The following is a 20,607-nucleotide window of genomic DNA, read 5'->3' on the forward strand; positions in this document are numbered from 1 at the left end:
TATTTATCAGGAAAACCACAATTCAAATATCACCAAATAATGCTTTCTCATCTAATAGCTTTGAAGAAGCCAGCCAAAAATGGACAGAACATCCAAAATTAGAGTGGAATTCCATATATATTAGTCTAGAAGAACCTAATATTTCAATACTTCATACAGGAATTTTCACGGACGGTTCAAAAATATGTGATGGAACAGCATCAGCATTCACCCACATCTCCAATAATCAGGTTGTCTACGATTGGTCAGCCAAACTAACTGTAAATAATTCAGTTTTTCAAGCTGAACTTTTCTCCATTTTTCACGCTTTACACTATATCGCATCAAAAAATATTATCTCAAGCACTACAATATTCTCAGATACTATGTCTTCTCTCAAAGCGATAATGTACCCGATGCATACCTCAAAGTTGGTTAGAGACATTCAAACTCTCTGCAGAGAAAACCGAAATATAAAACTAAACTGGATTAGAGCTCATATGGGACACTTCGGCAATGAATGAACTGACTTTTTAGCTAAAACCGCTGCAATGACTCTTACACATCCATTCGTCTATAAAATTCCTCTGCCAAAATCTTTCCTCAAATATCTCCTCTGGTCTGAACTTCTTCAAAATTGGCAGGAAATCTGGGACACTGCAGAAACTGGTCGGAGAATTCATGATTTCCTGCCAAAAGTAAAACTAAAACAACGCTGCAAACATCCAGTAGAAGTACAATTTCTCAGTGCACATGGACCATTTCCATCGTATCTACACAGATTTAGGTTAATTAGCTCACCATTATGTGTATGCAGTCAACCTGGAACTACTGAACATTACATATTCAACTGTCCTCTAACCAGCTCTATCCATTGCACTTACAATTCCAACTTTTCTTTCTCCAAAAATATTTCACACATTCTATCTCATCCAGTTACAGCAAGAATATCCATAAAATAATGTCGCTTCTCATATCTCAAGCAGATGACTTTAAATATCCAGCCTAAAAACTTTCAAAATTGCCGTTTACATTGTATTTACCAGCCATCCCAGTCTTATTTAGCTTCTTCACTTGTATATTAGTTCTTTTTATTGTTTGTTATTTTATTATTGTTATTGGTTTTTGTAATTATCAAAATTGTTCCAGCGAGTGTCGCTCGTGATCTGTTCTGTTCCCCCCAGTAACCACATCCAGTTAAACCCTCACCGGGGTTGGTACGGTGGTGATTGGTGGGGTTTAAATAAATAATAAATAAATTAAACCAATTGCTTTATAGGGAATAGTATTGATTAAAGGTAAAAGACTTGCGGCTCTTGGATGAACATTTAAATAAGCAGTTGCACCTATATATTACTGCAAAAGGCTGCAAGTTTGAAACTAATTAAATTTATTGATTGCTAAAGGTCTTCTCATATTTTTATTTTTTGTGGTTCGTCGTTTTTAATAAAGTTGCATAAAAAATTGCTCGTCCAGTTTTGTTTGCCGCAGCCTGTACATTTGATTTGCAGTCAGCAGAAACATAGTTTTGTCATTAAAGTTATGTTGGTTTGTTTCATGAAGAAGAAAACCAAATTAGTTTCACTTTTTATGCAAAAATTATTAAATGTTTTTTGATCTATATGCATAATCCAAAGTTCGACAGTATTTTAACATACGAGGAGGGGGGGGGGGGGGTTGGAGGGGGAGGATATAGCATTAGAATTTAAGTATGAGAAACTTCTAATTTTATCACTTTTTGCTGAAAATTTCAATTAAAGCACCCTGAAAAGTTGAAAGAATTCTATTTTTCAATTTTTCGGGTCGGAAATAAACCCCTTTGGAAAAAAAACGTTTTTTTTTTCCTTTTTTTCTGAAATTTTCCAGCTTTTTCTGACTGTTTTCATTTCTAATCATATTCCAAACATTTTTTCAGTTATTGACAAGAGCAGTCTTTTGTTCAACTATGACTTTTTGGTTTATCCAAAAGCCAACATTTGTATCAATGGAGCTCAAATAAACAGGGGTTCACTAAAGAGAATTTCAATGACATATTAAATGTATTTCCTTTGTGAACTCTTCTGTAGACTTAAGAAAAACTACTATAATTCCAATACCAGATTTTCAGTGAGTGGATGTTCAATGGAATCCATAAATTGTTTCAGAGTGTGATGCAACCTTTAAAACACCTTTTTAAAATTACGCATGAAGTTCCTACTTTTCTTAAGTTTTTACTGTTTGTCTTATCAATGCCAGTCTCTGAAGCAGAATGAAACTTGGGGTCTGTGATTGATGTTGTTGTAAAACACATGTTAAGAGCAGAAGATGAGACTGATGTGTGCTGAAGTGGGCACGAATGATATGAGGATTTTGTGCAACTGAATTACCCCCTCCCCCCCCCCCCCCCCCCCCGTCGGGATATAAAGGGACCAGAAAGTTTTTAAAACAGCTTTGTTGTCATATCATTCATATTTTAAAAACCTCCACAAGAAGTGATCTTCTAATGAAGTGATTTGTTGTGTCTAAAGTTATCAACTAAATTAATGAAAATGCAGCATGCTTGTCATGTTTCAAATAAAGTTATTTAAAAAAATACTCGTTTAATTCATTGAAACAAAGTGGGAACTTTCTGCTTTTTTCACAGTATTTGTACTTTATAAGCGTGATATTTTGCTTAATAAGAAAATATAATTATTATAAAATTAATTCAATTAATAATTTTATAATAAAAAGTAAAGAAGAGGGGGTTGAGATTCATTTTAGTTAAAGTAATTTTCAAATGCAGTTTTTCTTTCTGAAAATCAATTGTTTGCAGATGTCATGGGTTTGCTGTTCATGAATGTAGACAAGTTCAAGTAGTCATTTTCTTTCTTTTCTTGTCCTTTTGTCTCTTTCTTTCTTTCTTTCTTTTTTTTTTTTTTTTTTTTTTTTTGTATTTTTGGCATTGTTTTTGAGCAGAACTATCTCACATATATCCTATTAATGTCAATTTTTCCTGTACTAACCTTACACAAGGATCTGTTAGTACATTCACACAGGCTGTTATATGATGCCTTGCTGCTTGCTTGTTCATATTTGCTAATCCTTGCACAAAACACTGTTTTTGGTTTCCAAGTAGCTGCAGTCAGCCACTTTAGGGCTAATATTTTCTGCCTTTAATACTAATGACTTATGACGTCTGTTGTTAAACATATAATTTGTACAAAAGACCCACTAAGCCTCTTTATTTATTTAGATTTTAGCTCTTTTTTTGCATTGATCATTTTGCCAACCTTGCATCTCAATGCACCAGTTTTTGACTTTATTTATTTATTTATTTATTTTTTGGAAAAAAATCTAGGAACTGAGAGATGTTGAATGGTCAATTTTCATCCAAAATCGAACTAGTGTCTTCTCAATTGTCCTCAAAATGCATCATTTGTGCATTTCTTATGTAAATGCTGCTGTCATGTGACTATTAGTTTGCACGTTGCTATTTCATGACTTTTGGCATATCATTTTAAGTGTGTCATACTCTAATTGGTATTAAATTAAGTGTAATGTTAATAATAATCTAATTTAAAAAAAAGAATATTGTATGAATAAATATGCTTACTTTTATAGATGTTGTTTGTCTAATGCTATTCTACAAATGGTGGCTGTTGGAATACATAACATATGTGAATTTGATTTTATTGATAAACCATCTGAAGATGTAAGTATTTGAACATTTTAATTTTACATCATGACTAGATTTTTTATTATTATTATTATTATTTATTTATTTTTTTGCATTGTATGTTTCGAATTTACATATTTAAAACTGCACTGCATTAACTTACAAATAAACAGAAAATGCACTCAAATTTTAACTGAATTTTTAATTTTAGCTTAAGTATTTTTTACTTAAAATGTTTATTTTACGAATGAGAAATGCTAAAAATCTTTTGAAATGTTTGGTTAACTTTCATCTAATCACTGTATTTTGAACATACATTCCTGATAATGTTATGTACATCTCCTAAATGTTCTGATGCCATGTAAATCTTCCCTCTACATTTCAATGCTGACAATTTTAAAGAATTTGGCTGATTATACTGTAGGTTGAGTACACTGTTATTAATTGTGTAATATGCCCCTGTAGACTTAATTCTGAAAGAAGCTTGTTTATAGCAAACTTGCTTGAAATTTTGTCCTCAGATTTAACTTCAGAACTGTTTGGATGAACAATTTTTGTTTTGGTTGGGCAAGACCTATTTTGAAGTCCTTTTCATCATTTCAAAGTCTCAACGTTAAAGATAACCATCAGATTTGACTCATGTTAGCCAGGATGATATATAAATCATTCTACTTGTTTTGACTAGGATTAAGATTGAGCATTATTGTTTGGATGTGGATGGGTTATGAGAAATTCCCCATATGAATGACTCAGTAAATAAAAGAATAGGAGAAGTACTCAGAGATAAAGAGAAAGAATGCTTTCTAAAATTCCAACAGACTTACTGAAAAGCTAGCGCTTGCTTTATCCTTCTTCATGAAATGTGCATCTGCTTATGTCAGCCTTCTCAAATGGCACAGCAGGAACAGTATTATTTAGTCCTTAAAGTTTAGTTACTAAGAACCCCTGAGAGATCTGTAGAATAAAAAATGATTGAGGAAAATCCACTTTGAAGCGCTCATGTGAAGATAGTCTGAGGTTAAAGGGAAGGGGCATTCTCTATTTCATCTGATGAAAATAGCTGGAGAACTAGAGGAAAGGTTATCAAGACAATCAATCAGGACCAAAGAAAAAAAGCTGAAAATTATTTTCCAGCAAAATATACTTCTCAAACTAATGCAGAGTTTAATTCAATAATTCTATAACAAATATCAAAAAGCAACATTTCCTTTTATCATCACAATTCAGTAACTACCTTTTAAGATGGCTTTTTTTTTTTTCTTTTTCTAAAATGAGAGTTTTGTAAGCACTCAAGAATAATAGTAATTTTTCAGTTTACTGGCTTTAGCATACCTGCCAACTTTTATGCATTAAGTCAGGGTGTCTACCCACCTGGAAAACATGGAAGCCCTGGAAATGTCAGTGAAATTTTTTGTACTGGAAATGTCCAGGAAATTTATTTTTGTATGCAGAAAACATGGAATTTTTTTTTCAAATATGGCCAGCTTCAAAAGATTTTTCCTGTTTTGCAGTTAAGTAAAATAAATTTGGTCAGAAATTCATGCAACTTGAAATTACTTAAAGAAAATATTTCTTTCCTTAAACCATTTCTTCAATCCCACCTTTTGTTTACTGGTAGTTCTCTCACACCACACCATCTCCCCTGAGGCTGAGACCCTACCAAAGTTGAATGGTTCATTCCCTACCTCTTTTGTTCAAAAGGCAGAGGTTGCAAATGTTGAACCGAATACAAATACCTATGACACAGTGAAATTGATGTTGAAGTGCAGTGAACTTCTGGAAGCAAATTTGGGTTTCTTTATTTCGATGGCATTAGAATTGCAAGGTTTTTCAATAAAATTCCGGGCTAGTAAACCAATGGCCCCTTTCCTGTGTGAAGAGATGTATTTAATGCTTAACAATTTGATGGAGTGATTTCTTAAAAGTTTCCCAAAAAACAAAGCCTGTTTTAGGGATGGATGGATGTAATAGTTTGAAAATTACATTAAACAGTGATGTAAACGTAATGTGTATAAAATGTCACATAAGCTATGCCAGCCATTAAAAAAATGGCGAAAGTAGCTATCCTAACCTTTAAAAAAGCACTGGGAAAACTTTTGTTGCCTGAGGTATGGAAAATTCAGGGGAGCTTGAATTTTTTATTTATTTATTTATTTATTTTTTGAGTAGACACCGTGACTAAGTGTAAATTTTATGCATTTTGAAACCAATTACAAAGTTTCCATAATAGTCCCTTCTTTTTTTTGATTACGATTTACTGTTTACCACATTAATAACTTTGTGATGAACATTATTTTCAACCCATTTTATGTTTTATTCTTTTGCTGGTTACTAATACGCTGATTGCTATGCCCAATTGAAATTTTATGTCTAGTTGCATCCGATTGAATTCAAGCCAACACCATTAGCAAAATTTAGCCTTAATGCTTACGAGACTTATTAAAGATATATTTGATGAAAATTTCAATGAAATTAGACTTATTCATTTGTGAAAAACGTTTAGGATGTCATTAGATTTCTAATATCAAGGGCTTTCTTGTGTAAAAAAATAGGCAGAACTCTGGAAAATTTGGGTTGTTCAAATGCAAGAATTATTTTCAGCATTTGCAAAGGTTTTATTGTAGTCTTGAAATAGAGTCACTTTAATAAGAATAGTAATAATAATAATAACAATAATAATAGCTCTCAGTTTTTTTAGAAACTCTATTTTTTGGGCTATTATTTTTCAGCGGAAATAATTAGTTATAATAGTAAATAGTACAAAAAATTTGAACAAAAAAAATATTTAATGGAGCATGCAATATGAGCAAGTAAGTTATATAAATTTATTTGAATTTATTAGACTTGATTTACATATTTATTTTCAAAACAGCATTACTGTTTACGCATTGTGGTTTCCCCCAAATTGGAAACTATACATTAGTGACCAGTTGTCAATTCAACTTCATGTACCAACCTCACTCAAAATACTACTCAATTTAGCCTCATGAATACTCCCTTAAATGATATTATTACTTAAATTTTCCTTTCATGGAACTTGAAACCATTGTTTTAGACTTTTCAAATAACTTAAGTTAATTTGCGATTGTAGTCATGGTAAATTAATTATCAACAACTAAAAATTCTGAAAATATTTACAATGTAAAATATTTCTCTCTTTTTACAAACTCTTTTTTGCTTTGATGAAAAAATTATGTTACTCAAACTACTCGCAAATATTTGTAATGAAAAATCCTTCATTATTCTGATTGTAGAATGTGCGTAAAAACCTAGTGTTAATTAATAAATATTCTCTGGTGGAAAGTAAGAAAAGAAAGCAAATTTTCCTTTCCATGCCAAAGGAAAGTAAAATTATCTATAAATGTACTGAACTCCTCTAGAATGAAATAAATTTGCAGCAAAATGAGATGCATACCTATTTTATTATTATTTTTATGCATATATATGTATATACAGTTGGCTCTCTGTTTAACGACTTCCAAGGGACCACAAAAAATCGTCCTTAAATAGAAAAAACGTCCTTAAATAGAATGCTTTCAACACTACAGTGGACCATCCACCCTTGAAAAGCCGTCGTTAAACAGAGAGCCAACTGTATATATATATATATATATATATATATATATATATATATATATATATATATATATATATATATATATATATATATACATATATATATATATATATATATATATATATATATATATATATATATACATATATATATATATATATATATATATATATATATATATATATATATATATATGAGGAGATTATAAAAAATATATGTAGCCCAATACATATAGCATGCTTTTACTGTTTAATATTAATGATTTCTTACCGATTAGAAATAATTTATTATCTGCTTTCAAAGCAGAAGAAAAAAATTTGCAGTGAAAAAAAAAAGAAAAGAAAAGAAAGTGAAAATAACATTTTTTTTTTTTTTCACAGCATATATCTGCATCTATAGAGCAGCTGAAACTCCTTGAAGCTGTAAATAGGATCAAGTGGGAAACTATTGGAAGTTTGGAGGTAATTAATTGTTTTATTTTCTAAAAGTATATAAATGTTTTGATTTTTCTGTGTGTCAAACATAATGTTTAGTAGCATAAACAAAACCAAAACAAAAACAGTTAAATAGAGAATATTACTAGAATTTAATATCCTTCTTAAATTTTACAATGCAATTGAAGTTTATTATAGTTTTAAAATGTATTAAATTGTGTTAAAGTTTTTCTTTGATTTTTCTTTTGTGTTTCTGTGTTTGTGATAAAAAGTGTGTCAGAAAATCTCAGCATCATGGCCTTTTTTCTTGTGTTGGCCTAAACAAGCCCAGTTAAATATTTAGAATTATTATACACTACTATTTTTATTCAGTATTTTATCACCGTCTAAAAATATGTTTAAAGATAATTGTTTAAATATTTAAAATGCTACAGATTAAATTCCCTATTTCAAAGCATATTTATCTTTCACCAATGCAGCAGAAGAGCAATTTAGTATTCAATACTATGTGTATGTTCACCTCCATGTTATTTTGTGTTTTGAACCACTATTCTAAACTTTACTATTAGATATTTTATGTACATGAAACATTTAGTCCATCAAACTTGAATGTTGTTATAATATTATATCCAACTTTTATTTTTAAGATATGAAAATCTGCAATGTATTTGTTGCAGATTAACTAATTTAAACAACTGATTTTTTTTTCTGCTTTCTGATAAATTTTTAGATTTTTACCATTTTAAGTAATTTAATTTTATTTTGTTTTAGTTAACAGAATGTGGTAATAAAATGGTGAAATTTCCATTAGATCCTGTATTTTCTAAGATGATAATCACCTCAAGCGCATACAGATGCACGTAAGTTGTTTATCAAATCTTCAATTGTTTTTATTAAAGAAAGCATACTTGATTTATATCAATTACTGCTTGATGGTTTTTAAAGTTAATATTAACAGTAACTCATGTATGAATAGCTACTTAGCTATTAATAAAGTGATTATGTGTCAATACTCATGTATTTTATTTTTTATAATAATGATAATTATAAGTTCAAAATATTGTTATTATTGATGGCAGCTAACACCATTTAGCTGAAGTGGCAAAAGCCACAGCTTCCCCTGTTGTACACATTGAGCTTTCTCATTGAATGCATGATATTTATATCACCTGATATTCCATATGTTTTAGTATTTGTAATTTCACAACAACATTTTCAGCTTTCTTTGTATTTTTTAAAATTAATATAAACCAACTAAGATAATTATTTTTCCTTGCATCCGTAGCACCAAAAAAATAAATATTTTTATTTTCTTTTTTGCAAATAAGTAATATGAAGCATTATTTGGAACATTAAAAGCATGTTCCGCAACTAAATTGGTGTTTACATATTCTTAATGAAAAACTCTTGAATTTAAGGTTAATATTTTTAAAAACACTATGTAGGCATTCTATCCTACTAGTCCAAAAATAAATAAATAAATAATAAAGTTAGCTTTTATTGATTTTTATAAAAGTTTATAATCCTTGGTAATTATTATTTGTCTTGATCAGACTGTGAACTTGGTTATATTTGTTCTGATTTTAAACTAAACTAAAATATGATACTTAAAAGTATTAAATAAAATATAACTAAAAAAAAAAAAAAACAGTCGAACGATGTGCCCATTACCTGGCATATCTGCCCTATTATATATTAAAACTAATGACACTATTGTTTTCATAACTTTTGTTCTTCATGTAATTATTTCCTAAATATTTATTTTTTCTACCAAATTCCACGAGTAAAACAGAACACCTTTTTGATTATTGATTGGCTTATGGTTCAAAGGATTCAACTCACACAAACTTTAAAATTTACAAAGTTTTAATGTAAGGTATAATTGTGCATAAGACAGCGTATTCTATAGGGGAATGTAGGGCAAAGTGAAATAGTAAAATATTTACTCTACTTGAAGCGCCACTTATCTAGTAATATTTAAACTATGTAGTAACTCATGTAGTCAGTGTTGCCAGATGGTCAAATCCAGATTTCCCCAATTCCCTTCCAACTTTTCCCCAAAAAGCGATGTTTTCTATCAAAATTCCCCAAATACAAAAATTATTTTTCCACTAATATTTTCATAAAATGAATCGACTTCCTCTGATATTTTTGTCTCTTGAATAATTTTTTTTTCCCCAAATAGCCAAATTTTCTTATAAAATTCCCCACCTTTTTTTTTCTTCCCATTTTCGCTTTTTTTTTTTGTCTTTATCATTTTTTTATCTTTACTAACTAATAATAAAGCTGAAAGTCTCTCGCTCCGGATCTCTCTCTCTGTCAGGATCTCTGTGACGCGCATAGCACCTAGACCGTTCGACTGATTTTCATGAAATTTGGCAAAGAATCAGTTTGTAGCATGGGGGTGTGCACCTTTAGGCGATTTTTCGAATATTTAATTTTGTTCTTTTTCTATTCCAGTTTTAAGAACATTTTCCTGAGCAAAATTATCATAAGATGAACGACTAAATCACCAAGTTATCATAATGTGGAACCGTAACGTGGGCAATCCAATTGGCGAGAAATTCATCATGCATTATTTGTAAATATACAGGGAAACCAAAATACCTTTTAATTTTCTACTGAGGGCAAAGCCATGCGGGTGCCACTAGTCATAAATACAAGTGCCTGACCGAGAGATAAGAAATAGCCAAATATTTTTTTTCTACTCGCATTTACTACTCTGCTTCTGTATGTATATTTAAACCATAATTTTTGTATATATTTATCTAAGAACATTCTTCATCACACTTCTTTTTGCCTGTTTCACGTATCAACTAATACCTCACGCAGAACTATTAATGCAAATTCCGTAGCATAATATTCCACATAATACGAGATGCGAATTCCATAAAGTTGAGCAAAGCTAAACCACCGCTGTTTGATACAAATAATGTAACTACCAGATGTCAAGAGGCAAATTTAATTGCAATTTTTTTTCGCCCAAAAAATTTTTTTCCCCAGGTTTTCCCCAAGAAAAAAAATTTTCCCCCAAAGAATTCCCCTCAAAACCCATTTCCCCGAAATTTCCCCAGAGAGCACCAGATTTCCCCAAAATTGGCAACACTGCATGTAGTCCATTCCAGTCAAGGAAAAAATACCTCTGAAAATCTAATAATATAATAATACAAGCAATTTTCAAAAACTGATACTCATATTGTAATGTTTTGTTGGAAGTCAAAAATTATTTTTGGTAATTATTAAATGTTTTTGTTACTAATGTTTTAAATATTAATTAAGACCTAATAATATTCAGTGCAGTATTTATTTGTTTCATTTTAAGCTTATTTGTATTTGTACAGTTAGTCAAGTGCATGCAGGGCAAAGTGAAATAGTTCATTTCATTTAATTATTCAATCTTTTATCAAATCATTTATGTATTCATTTATTATTTCATTGACATTCCTTCATTTAATAATTTCCTTATTTATTCATTTATTCACTCTTTTATTAACTGATTTATTTACTTTTTCCATTTATTTATTTGTTTATTGTTTCATTTCTTATTCATGTATTCTTTTAACTACTCATTTATTTGATCAAAAATATCTTTAATAATCGAATAGAAAATACTTCATTAGAGAAATATTTTCTTTTCCACCTTTTTTTTTTTGGAGGTACAAATTTACTGCCAAAAATAAAATAATAATATTTCAATGCAAGCTATTTTATAAAATATATTGTTGTATCTTTATGTACCATAATTTTAGAGCAAATTTCTAACTTGTTCATTTTGAAAAAAGTAAGTTGAATTAACTATTTCACTTTGCCCCACATTCTCCTACTACGAAAAAAGAATTTCTTAACATTAATTGCTATGGACCGAATTAGTCAAATCAGTTTTTGATTCGGCCAGGTCAGCTTCATTTAGGTGGTTGCATGTAGTGATATAATTTCATGCAATGTTGCTTGTCAATTTACACTTGATGTGATTCATTTATCTTATGTTTGTTGAAGCTGGTTCAAAGTTTTGAAACATATCATTGTGTTTCTATTTCTGAAATTAAATTACTGTTTTCAACAAAGAAAAAAAAAGGCATACAATGAAAAGTTTCTAAAACATGACGAGGGAGAGAGGAATATCATTATGTCCAAAGGAAACATGATTTGTTTGTAATGTTAGTTTTTTTTTTAATTTTTTCCAATGTTTAATATATCGATTTTTTTTTCCAGGGATGAGATATTAACTATCATATCTCTTTTGTCCGTTGAGTCAATATTTTATACTTCATCCGAAAAAGTAAGCACACTTTTTTATTGTTTCCCTAGTCATTACAAATACTGTTGGCAATGTATTTCTTTTTGTATGCGTAGACTAGCATCGGTGTCAGATTTCAGGAAACCTGCTGCAATATATTTTTAGGGCCTCGTGCATAATTTCTTCTTAAAATAAGAACTTTTGAGATATAAGTGGTATTTTAGCATCATTATTAACAGTACTTATCTGCATTAATTAAGATATTGTGTTGCAGGCATATAAAAATACTTGAAGCAAGTTTACAGAGGTCAGGGTTCATACACTCTTTCCAAACTCCTGCAATGCTCTTTCATTTAGGAAACTTTTTTTGAAGGACCCTTCAAACCCTTTCATTTTGGTTTTCACTCCTTCAAAACACCTTTTTTTAGTTCAAGATTACATAATCTTCTTCTATAACAGTCATTTAAAATACTTCAATCGACAACTGTTAACTTTGTCAAGAGGGGGGGGGGGAAGCTGCATCACTTGCAGTTGAGAAAGAAAAATAAACACATTGAATGCGGGGAAATAACTTTTGGCACCAGTAAAAATAAAATAATTTTCTCCATAATTTAGGTTTTGTAAAAATCGTCTGCAGCTTAATAACTTATCACCAGATGACAGCATGGAAAACAATTTATCGACGCAGAAAACTGAGATTTAACCGCTCGTTGCAAATAAAAGCGGGAAAGGGACTTTTCTTTTTTGTACTTTTTTAAAGATCTTGATCTCTTTTGATAATGTTTTTGTTTAAAGTTTGTTCCTAAGTGTTAAATTCAAGGGGAAGAGAGAGGGTAGCAAAAAATGACATAACACAGCTATTATCACAATATGTTTATGAAAAATATGACACATGACTAGGGCAGGGGTAAGGTATAGTGTGACACTTTGTGACAAAGAGAAGAAATATGTTGAGAAAAGGTGTGACATGTATGGACAGTCCAAAAGTCCTCTTTCCAAATCTCATTTTACTTCTTCAAAATTTCTCCTAAACTCCTTCATTTTATTTCTGAAATTGAGTACGAACCCTGGAGTTTGCAGTTGTTCCGATATTCTTTATTTTCCTGATAAAAAATATTTTGTCCTGAGGTTTTTAAATTGATTTATGTTTGTTTTATTTTTTTTTTCTTAACAAGAACATATTCGTCTATTCTGCATCAAAAATAACTTCTTTTTCTAAAAAGCAATTAACTCTGAATGTGTTTTATGCAAACAGTTATAGTTTGATCCTGTGAAAGGGCATTCATGTGGTTCGAAGAACAAATCTAAAATGTTCTGTTTTGCAATTGTTGTTTACTCTTAAAATAACTTGCTACATTTGTCTAGAACTATCCCCTCTCTGTTTTATTGCCAATGTCAAATCCTAAAGTATCAGTTTAGGTTTTCAGGAGCAGAAATCCAAACTATTTGTACAAATTTGCCTTTGGCACCCCCCTTTTCTTTTTCATTTCCATGTTATTTTTTAAAAGCATGATCAAAAAGAGTGACATAAGAGATGACCTATTTATACATTAGAAATCAGTTTTTAATAAACATGTTTTTCACTTTATAACTGATGTCCGAATTATTCTCTTTTGAAAAAAAAAATGTATAATAGAACAATTTCCAGGAATTTTTATACTAAATGTCTGAGGGGAAGGAAGATATCCGAATGTGATCATGAGCTTAACCAAAAACTACATGCCGCATTGCAGATTTCATCTAAAGATATTTAATTTCCTTTTTGATGGATCTGCTAGTTAGATTTATTAAGCCCTCTGCTGTGTCAGAAGCCTCAAGTTGGTGTGAAATAAAGTATGATAAGCAAAGTTGCCAAAAGGCTGATGAAGACTTGGTTATTGGTTCAAAAACCAAATCTTATTCAAATGAAAATCGTCGTGTTGCAGAGGAAAAAAAAAATATTCATCAGTTAGAAAGTTTTATCACACAAAAGGCTTGTTCATATGTTTAAAAAAGAAAAATCTCTCTGAACAGAGATTTATTGAAACATGCTGAAGTTGCTAATTTAGATTAAAGGAAAGGAGTTTCTTTTTCATCTGTGAGATATTTTACTGACAGCTTCCCAAAACTTGTTTCTGTTGATAACATGGACCAGCTAAAAATGGAATTTCCTAGGTATCAAGTAGACGATTTTGACAGTGAAATTTTAAAAATGAACACAGAGGAAGCTTGGGCAAGGATGTCTAGCTTTTGTGATGGCAATGGATCATCTAAGTACATTGTTCGCCCAAAAGTGATGCTGAGTGTTCTACTAATTCCTGTAGTAATGCAGGGTCTGAAAGAGTTTTTAGCATTGTCAAAAACAACCTGACTGATTTTAGATCCACATTAAGCACTGAAACTTTAAATGCTTTATTAGTTGAAAAGATTAAAATGATTTGTAGCAATGGGGAATCATGTTATTTAGGGGATTTTCTGATGAACAAGCTGCTAAAGCAAAGCATGCTACTTTATTGTCATTAAAAAAGTATTAATTGTTGCTATAATTATCTTATATTTTTTTTTTAATTTCTTTTTGTTACAAAGAGAGGTAGGTGATTTTTGTTAAAACATTTCTAATAGAATTCTGTTAGCAAATTTTTTTGAGAATTTACATCTCTTTACGCGAGTTTCAACTTCACTCATATTTAAAAACTTTACCCTGCAGAATAATATTATTTTGCTATTAAAAGTTTTAAAAAAAAAGATCTTTTTTTTCCGCAATTGTTTTATGTAGTATTTTTACTTAATTAATGTACACAGTTTTAAACATAGCTCCCCCCCCCCTCCCTTAAATGGTAGAGGGTTGGAGTGAGTAAATTAAACCGTACCGGAAAACTACACATTTACACTTGAAACTACACATTTTTTTCCTTCTTACTACACATTTCTAACCTATATAGGTTGGCATCCCTCAATAAATGTTTCAAAGGTTAAAAATTTTAATATATCATATGTATTAAAACAAATGAAAAAATAAATTGCAAACATATATACAAAATAGGCTAGGACATTTTTTTACTATCAGCATTAGGAACATTTTTTCACAATAAAAGTTTGGTCAGCATCACCCTTGATTGCACAATTCAGATCGTTCCTACTACATTTAAAAAAAAAAAATCCTTAAAAAAAAAAGGCTATGGGTCCTTCTCCAGAAAACGTATTTTTTGAACGCAAATACTTTTCAGTTTCGAAACCTTTCGTTTTCTTTTTTTTTCATTCTTACATGAAAGTGTTACTTACTAGAAATAACCATAAACAATGACACAGCTAAGTTCCCATTATTTTACTCATAAATAAAAAAAATTAAAAAATGCCTTGTTCATGGAAATTAAAAAAAAGAAAAAACTTTTAATATTTAAAAATTGAGGCTGATTTAATATCAAAGTCGTAGTTTTGTTAATTGTGCAAACAATCAGCTATTTTAATAATTAGTGAGAATATAATATTAAGCTCTCTTAATTAAAGTACGGCTTAATTAGTAGTTTCAAATGTATGTTAAAAAATAGTATTTAGTAAATTTGAGGATATACTGGCAATTTATAATTTTGGTAGAATGCCTATTATTGATGTATTTCCCCTCCATCAGTTATTTTCACCTCAGAAATAATGACATTGATAAAATCTGTCACACAGTTGAGATTCACGGAGATGAGGATCTTTCCCTTAATATAGACCTAATAGATACATTTTTCATGGATTTTTTTTTCTTCGTTGCTACAATCTGCACATGTTAAGCATATGAAAACATGTTCATTTTTTTTACATTAATTTACATCCCTGAAATTCAAGTTCACGGAGGTGAGAAGTCAGAATAACCACACTAAGTTTTTAAAGCAAAATCTATCTTCTTGTTTTTCGACAAAAATCTCACAACTTCAACTATGGCTTAAAATAAACAAGGGTGCTTCATCGTATCATGGAAAATAAAATTTTATGTAATTACTGCCACGTGTTACTGAAGAATGGCATTTTGTGTTTAGGTAACAGAGGTGAGAATTTATTATGTGACATGATCCTTCTAATACGAACTAAAACACAATATTAAAAAATTAAATATGCTTCAACCATTAGTATTTGAGACATTTGTGAATGGAGTAATAAATAAATATGTATATACTTTTAATTAAACAAGTTATTAAGCAATATAAACAGCCACACGAGGTGTGTGACATGCCATGGAGGTGAGAATTCACATGTTGTGGACCAAAAATGAAAATTATTATTAAAAAATTGTTGACAGGTTCAAAAAGATATTTTTTTGATGAAATTAAAAATAATTGTTGAATGAATTGTTCCTTAAAGTTTTTACTGTAAAAAGCGTGTGACAGAAAAGTTACACTTTTTGAAGAATGACCCCTATGGTTTACAAAGAAATTTCAATTTTTTCTTCAGCCCCAATTTGTTTTGATCCTTTATCAATTGGATGTCAGTACAGTACAATTAAGCTTTTTCCCAAATTTTCCTGTTAGTCGGGGGGCTACAGGGGAAGAAACTGCAAATTGTGATAAAATTATGAAACTCGGCATGCTTGTAGACTTTGTATAAACAAAAATTTTAGGAAGGAGAGGCATTCCAAAATCCCCCCCCCCCCCCCGGCGGCCATTTTTGGTCCAAAACCAAAAACGGCGATTCTTTTTAAATTTTCGTTATTATAATTTTTTAAATCATTGGTTGTGTCATTCCATGGATGTTTATTACATTTTTTACTACTTAAAACTCCAAAAAATGTCTAATTTAAGAAATAACTTAACAAAAAGTGGTTTTTTAAAAAAAATCGATATTTTTAAATTGTGAGTACCCTGAAGTGAATTGTTCCCCCCATAACAGAATTACAGGTTTCTAAAGTTGAAGATACATTACATTAGTGTTAAATCAAAGTAGGGTTCCAGTTATCCGAACTCTAATTGCCTGAACTGTCCAATTATCCGGTCATGATGCCCCTTGTTTTAAATGACTGAGCACGCATAATTGAAACTATTTGTGAAGGGTATAATAGAATAAGGACTTGAAGAAAAAAAGGAGAAATTAATTTCAAGACAACATAATTCTAATACAAAGAAATTTAAAGTTTAATTTTAAATTTCTGTTCATTATTATTATTACTATTGTTGCTGTTGTTCATTCTTCCTCACACCATTGATCATCTGTAAGCTTTTTTTTATTTTATATAAAAAAAAAACATATATATAAACAAATTCAAGTTTTGGAGCACTGTATTAACGCTGGTGCTTTTAAAATTAAAGTTTATTAGATCATATATTTCAACCAACTTTAGTATCTTTACTGAAACTTTGAAGAATTTGATTTTGTGTGTGTGTGTATGTATGTGTAGTTTTTTTTTTTTTTCATTTTATTGCTATACGCTATACATATACTTTGGTAACTATGCTGGATGGTTACCAGTTTTTATTTAAAATCTTTTTCTTTAACCACAAACCTTCCAGACGCACACAAAGCGTTTGAAAAAGGAACGTTTGTTGTAAAAAAGACAATGAACGTGTTTTCTGTAATTCGATCGAACCATGCTTAGCAAAACAATGCGATAGTGAAAGGAGATGGTGGGGCTATTGGTCTTTCACAAATCCAACTGCGTTAAGAAGATGGGTGTTGGCTGGTCTTCAAATTATCGATTTAATTACACAGTTTGAAAAAGTTACCTCTGTTGATTTAAAGAAACGCAAATGCGCAAGTATATGCGCAATGAAGAAATGTTAAGTTTCCAAAGCATGTTTTCAAGAAAGTTTTTGAAGAGAAATAGCTAAACATGAGAATCCATTTTTAGAGTCATCGAAAGAATTGTTCCCATTGGAGACGAATGTAGCAGTAGACGAAGAATATGTGGAGCAACTGATGAAGATTGAGCAAGTTGAGGGAAAAAAAAACAGTGCAACAAATTTATAGAGAAAAGAGTTGTGACTCGAAAGTCACTTTATGTTCACGGGTAGAAAAACAATAACTTTTTGGCATTTCAATTTTCAAGAAAAATAAGTAAGTCTGCTCTTTTACTGAAAAGATTAAAATCCGATACAGATTTGTTTTGAATTTCTCCTCTATGGAAATCAACCTCACCCTACATCGATTTCAATAAATGGAGCTCTTTGAACGGGAAATAAGTCTGGTCAATAACATTCCTGCTCAGTGAGTTTAATTATAGTATTCCTATTGATGAAAACAACTCAAGAGAAGAAGAAAACGAGTTAGGATGGGATGATGAAGACGCAAATGATGAAAGCTAATTTTAAAATAAGTGCAGTGGAGATACATTGTGACGCCATTGTCTATGATGGTTCTTTCATCTTTCACATAAAACGACCTAGGACAGAAAATTCTTCGATAGAGTATCTGCATTCTTTTCAAGATACAAGTAAGACATATAAGAGGAATAAAAGAAAGATATCATTTTAGAGAAAATGGTTTGCTTTCTAAGAACTGGTTCAGTTTCTACGAAACGCAGATAAGACAGAATTATTTTCCATGATTGCACTAGCTATATGATCTTATGTTTGCTCTTAATGATGTGATGGTGACTTTCATCGAATAAGACATCTCTACTGCCATAAAATCACGAGGAAGCTAATTTCTGAATCTTCGTTCCTGTTTTGCATGCTGCAATAAGAGGACACATGAGCGTATTCGTTGGAACTGTTGACAACGATGCTTCCATCAGCTATACAAAAAGGGGATAAAGCAGATTTTGGAGCTGGAAAATACTTTCGATTTATGCTAGTGCGAGACTTAGCATACAGATTCGGTTGGCAAAAATCAGTTGTTCTAAGAGAATTCCACTCATTCTCAGCGGAACTCTCATGGTTACCTCTTTTCTTGCAGATCGGAAAAAAGTGACGATGTGGAAATGATTAAAAGACTATCCTGATGTTATTGGTGTATTTTCATATATATATCCTAACCTAAAAAAAATGCACACCTAATTAAAAATTTCAAATATCTTAGCGATTCATTAATATTTGCTACTACTTGTCTGCGTGCATTTTGCCGTCCGTAAATGCAGCTGGAAACTTTTTCCACCAGCAAACAATGATCAATGAATAACTTACCACCCACAGCTGAAGCCCTAAAACAAGTTATTTAGTGCTTATCAAGGTGGACATCAGTGGGGAAATATGTCCAAAAATTTAGCCTTAACTTCAATTTATGATTGGGGTTTTACAATAGCTGATGAAAAGCACATTCCTATTTGTTTGAGTTTGCCCAAAGTTTCAAGTCCTTGCTGAAAGCGAATTTACGTTATGCAAGTGTAAAAAAAAAATGCTCTCAAATAACTTGTGGGTGCTTCAAAAATGGACTTATCTAAAGACCTATGTGTAAATACTGCAATGGAAAATGTTATGTACTTGAGTAAATTACTTGTAAATTCCAACGTTTTAAATTGCCTTCTATATAATCGTTGTATGCATCACTTAATCAGATTTGTATTGCAATTTAGTTGTAGTTTTTGTAACAGTGAATTATATTTCAATAAATAACAATTTTATTAATAGTAAAAATATTGCTAGATTTATTAACATAGAACTAAGCTTCTTATTGTAGTAATTAGATATTTCTTCCTCTTACATCGTTTAAAACATAGAACAAACGCCTCAAATCGTCTAATGAGAAAAAAACTTGAAACTTGTTTTAAAGCGTTCAATAATAATAAAGATTGGAGTGCTGTAAAAACTGCATTCGTGCCCCTCCCCCTTATTTCAAGTGCACATATGACTGACAAAACTGCAGAATGTGAGTGAAACTTCCAAAAAATTGCGTACTTCATTTCCATGTGTTGTTTTAAGGTTTTTTTTTTTCCACCGATAATGACAATTGATTTCGTTTTAACTAATCAAAGTGCTATATTTATTCTTAAACAACAATTCAAATGTTTGTTTCAAGTTTTGAAAAATTACTAGCTTTGTTTATGGTTTTTAATTTCTAGTTTTATTCTTAGTTTTGTAATCAATTTTTAATAGAAAACTTTAAAACATAGATCCGGATTTTCTGATGTTTCGGATTTCTGGGGTTCGGATTATAGGTTCTTCTGCAAATGAATTGATTTTCCTTAACACAGTGCTTTAAAATGCATAAAAAAACATTTCTCAAACGACCCTTCAAGAAATGTTAAAGACTTTGATTAGTTAAAGTTTTGTTTAAAAAAATCAAGTTTTTAAAATTAATTTTAAAATTAGGAGGTTTAGAGATATTTTGATGACTTTTTACGCTTTAGTAAGCATAATAGAACTCCCAAAAGAAGATACAGGAGGTATTTTTCAAAAAATAAAAAAGAAAAGTAGTTTTGGTTTTTTGACCAAAAATGGCTGCCAGGGGAGTTTGGGGGGGATTTTGAATTGCCTCTCCTTCCAAAAATGTTTGTTAGTACATTGTCTACATGCATGCCAAGTTTCATGATTTTATCACAAAATGCAGTTTCCGGCTATATTTTCTACCATAGCCCCTCTACTATGTAGTTTCTTAGCACTGTGTTTCATTCTTTGGTTATCTCCTATTAAGGACATACTTTTTTTTTAAGACATAAAAATCTGTGATAATTGAAAATTAGTTTTTGTTTTTTGGAGAAAAAAAGCCATAAATTATTGATATTGACGGATGCATCTGAAATATGATTATTGCTGCAGGCAGGGTGAAAGTACATTTTATAAATGAGAATTTTGCCAGGATCACAGAAAATAGTTATGGACAGGTTTATAGTTGTAGACAGCATTATTATACA

At 30.4% G+C, this 20,607-nt stretch overlaps 1 protein-coding gene across 2 annotated transcripts in view; it reads left to right on the forward strand.

The window, feature by feature from the left end:
* LOC129233633 (ATP-dependent RNA helicase DHX33-like) overlaps window positions 1–20,607 on the forward strand; it is a 65,853-nt gene that overhangs the window by 36,099 nt on the left and 9,147 nt on the right. For both annotated transcript variants that reach the window (XM_054867610.1, XM_054867618.1), the window contains exons 14-17: window positions 3,562–3,652; window positions 7,574–7,654; window positions 8,399–8,487; window positions 11,840–11,906. In XM_054867610.1, coding sequence (XP_054723585.1) covers window positions 3,562–3,652; window positions 7,574–7,654; window positions 8,399–8,487; window positions 11,840–11,906 — 328 coding nt within the window. The remainder of the gene's footprint in view (window positions 1–3,561; window positions 3,653–7,573; window positions 7,655–8,398; window positions 8,488–11,839; window positions 11,907–20,607) is intronic.

The sequence above is a fragment of the Uloborus diversus genome, chromosome 1 (assembly GCF_026930045.1).
Source record: "Uloborus diversus isolate 005 chromosome 1, Udiv.v.3.1, whole genome shotgun sequence".
NCBI lineage: Eukaryota > Metazoa > Arthropoda > Arachnida > Araneae > Uloboridae > Uloborus > Uloborus diversus.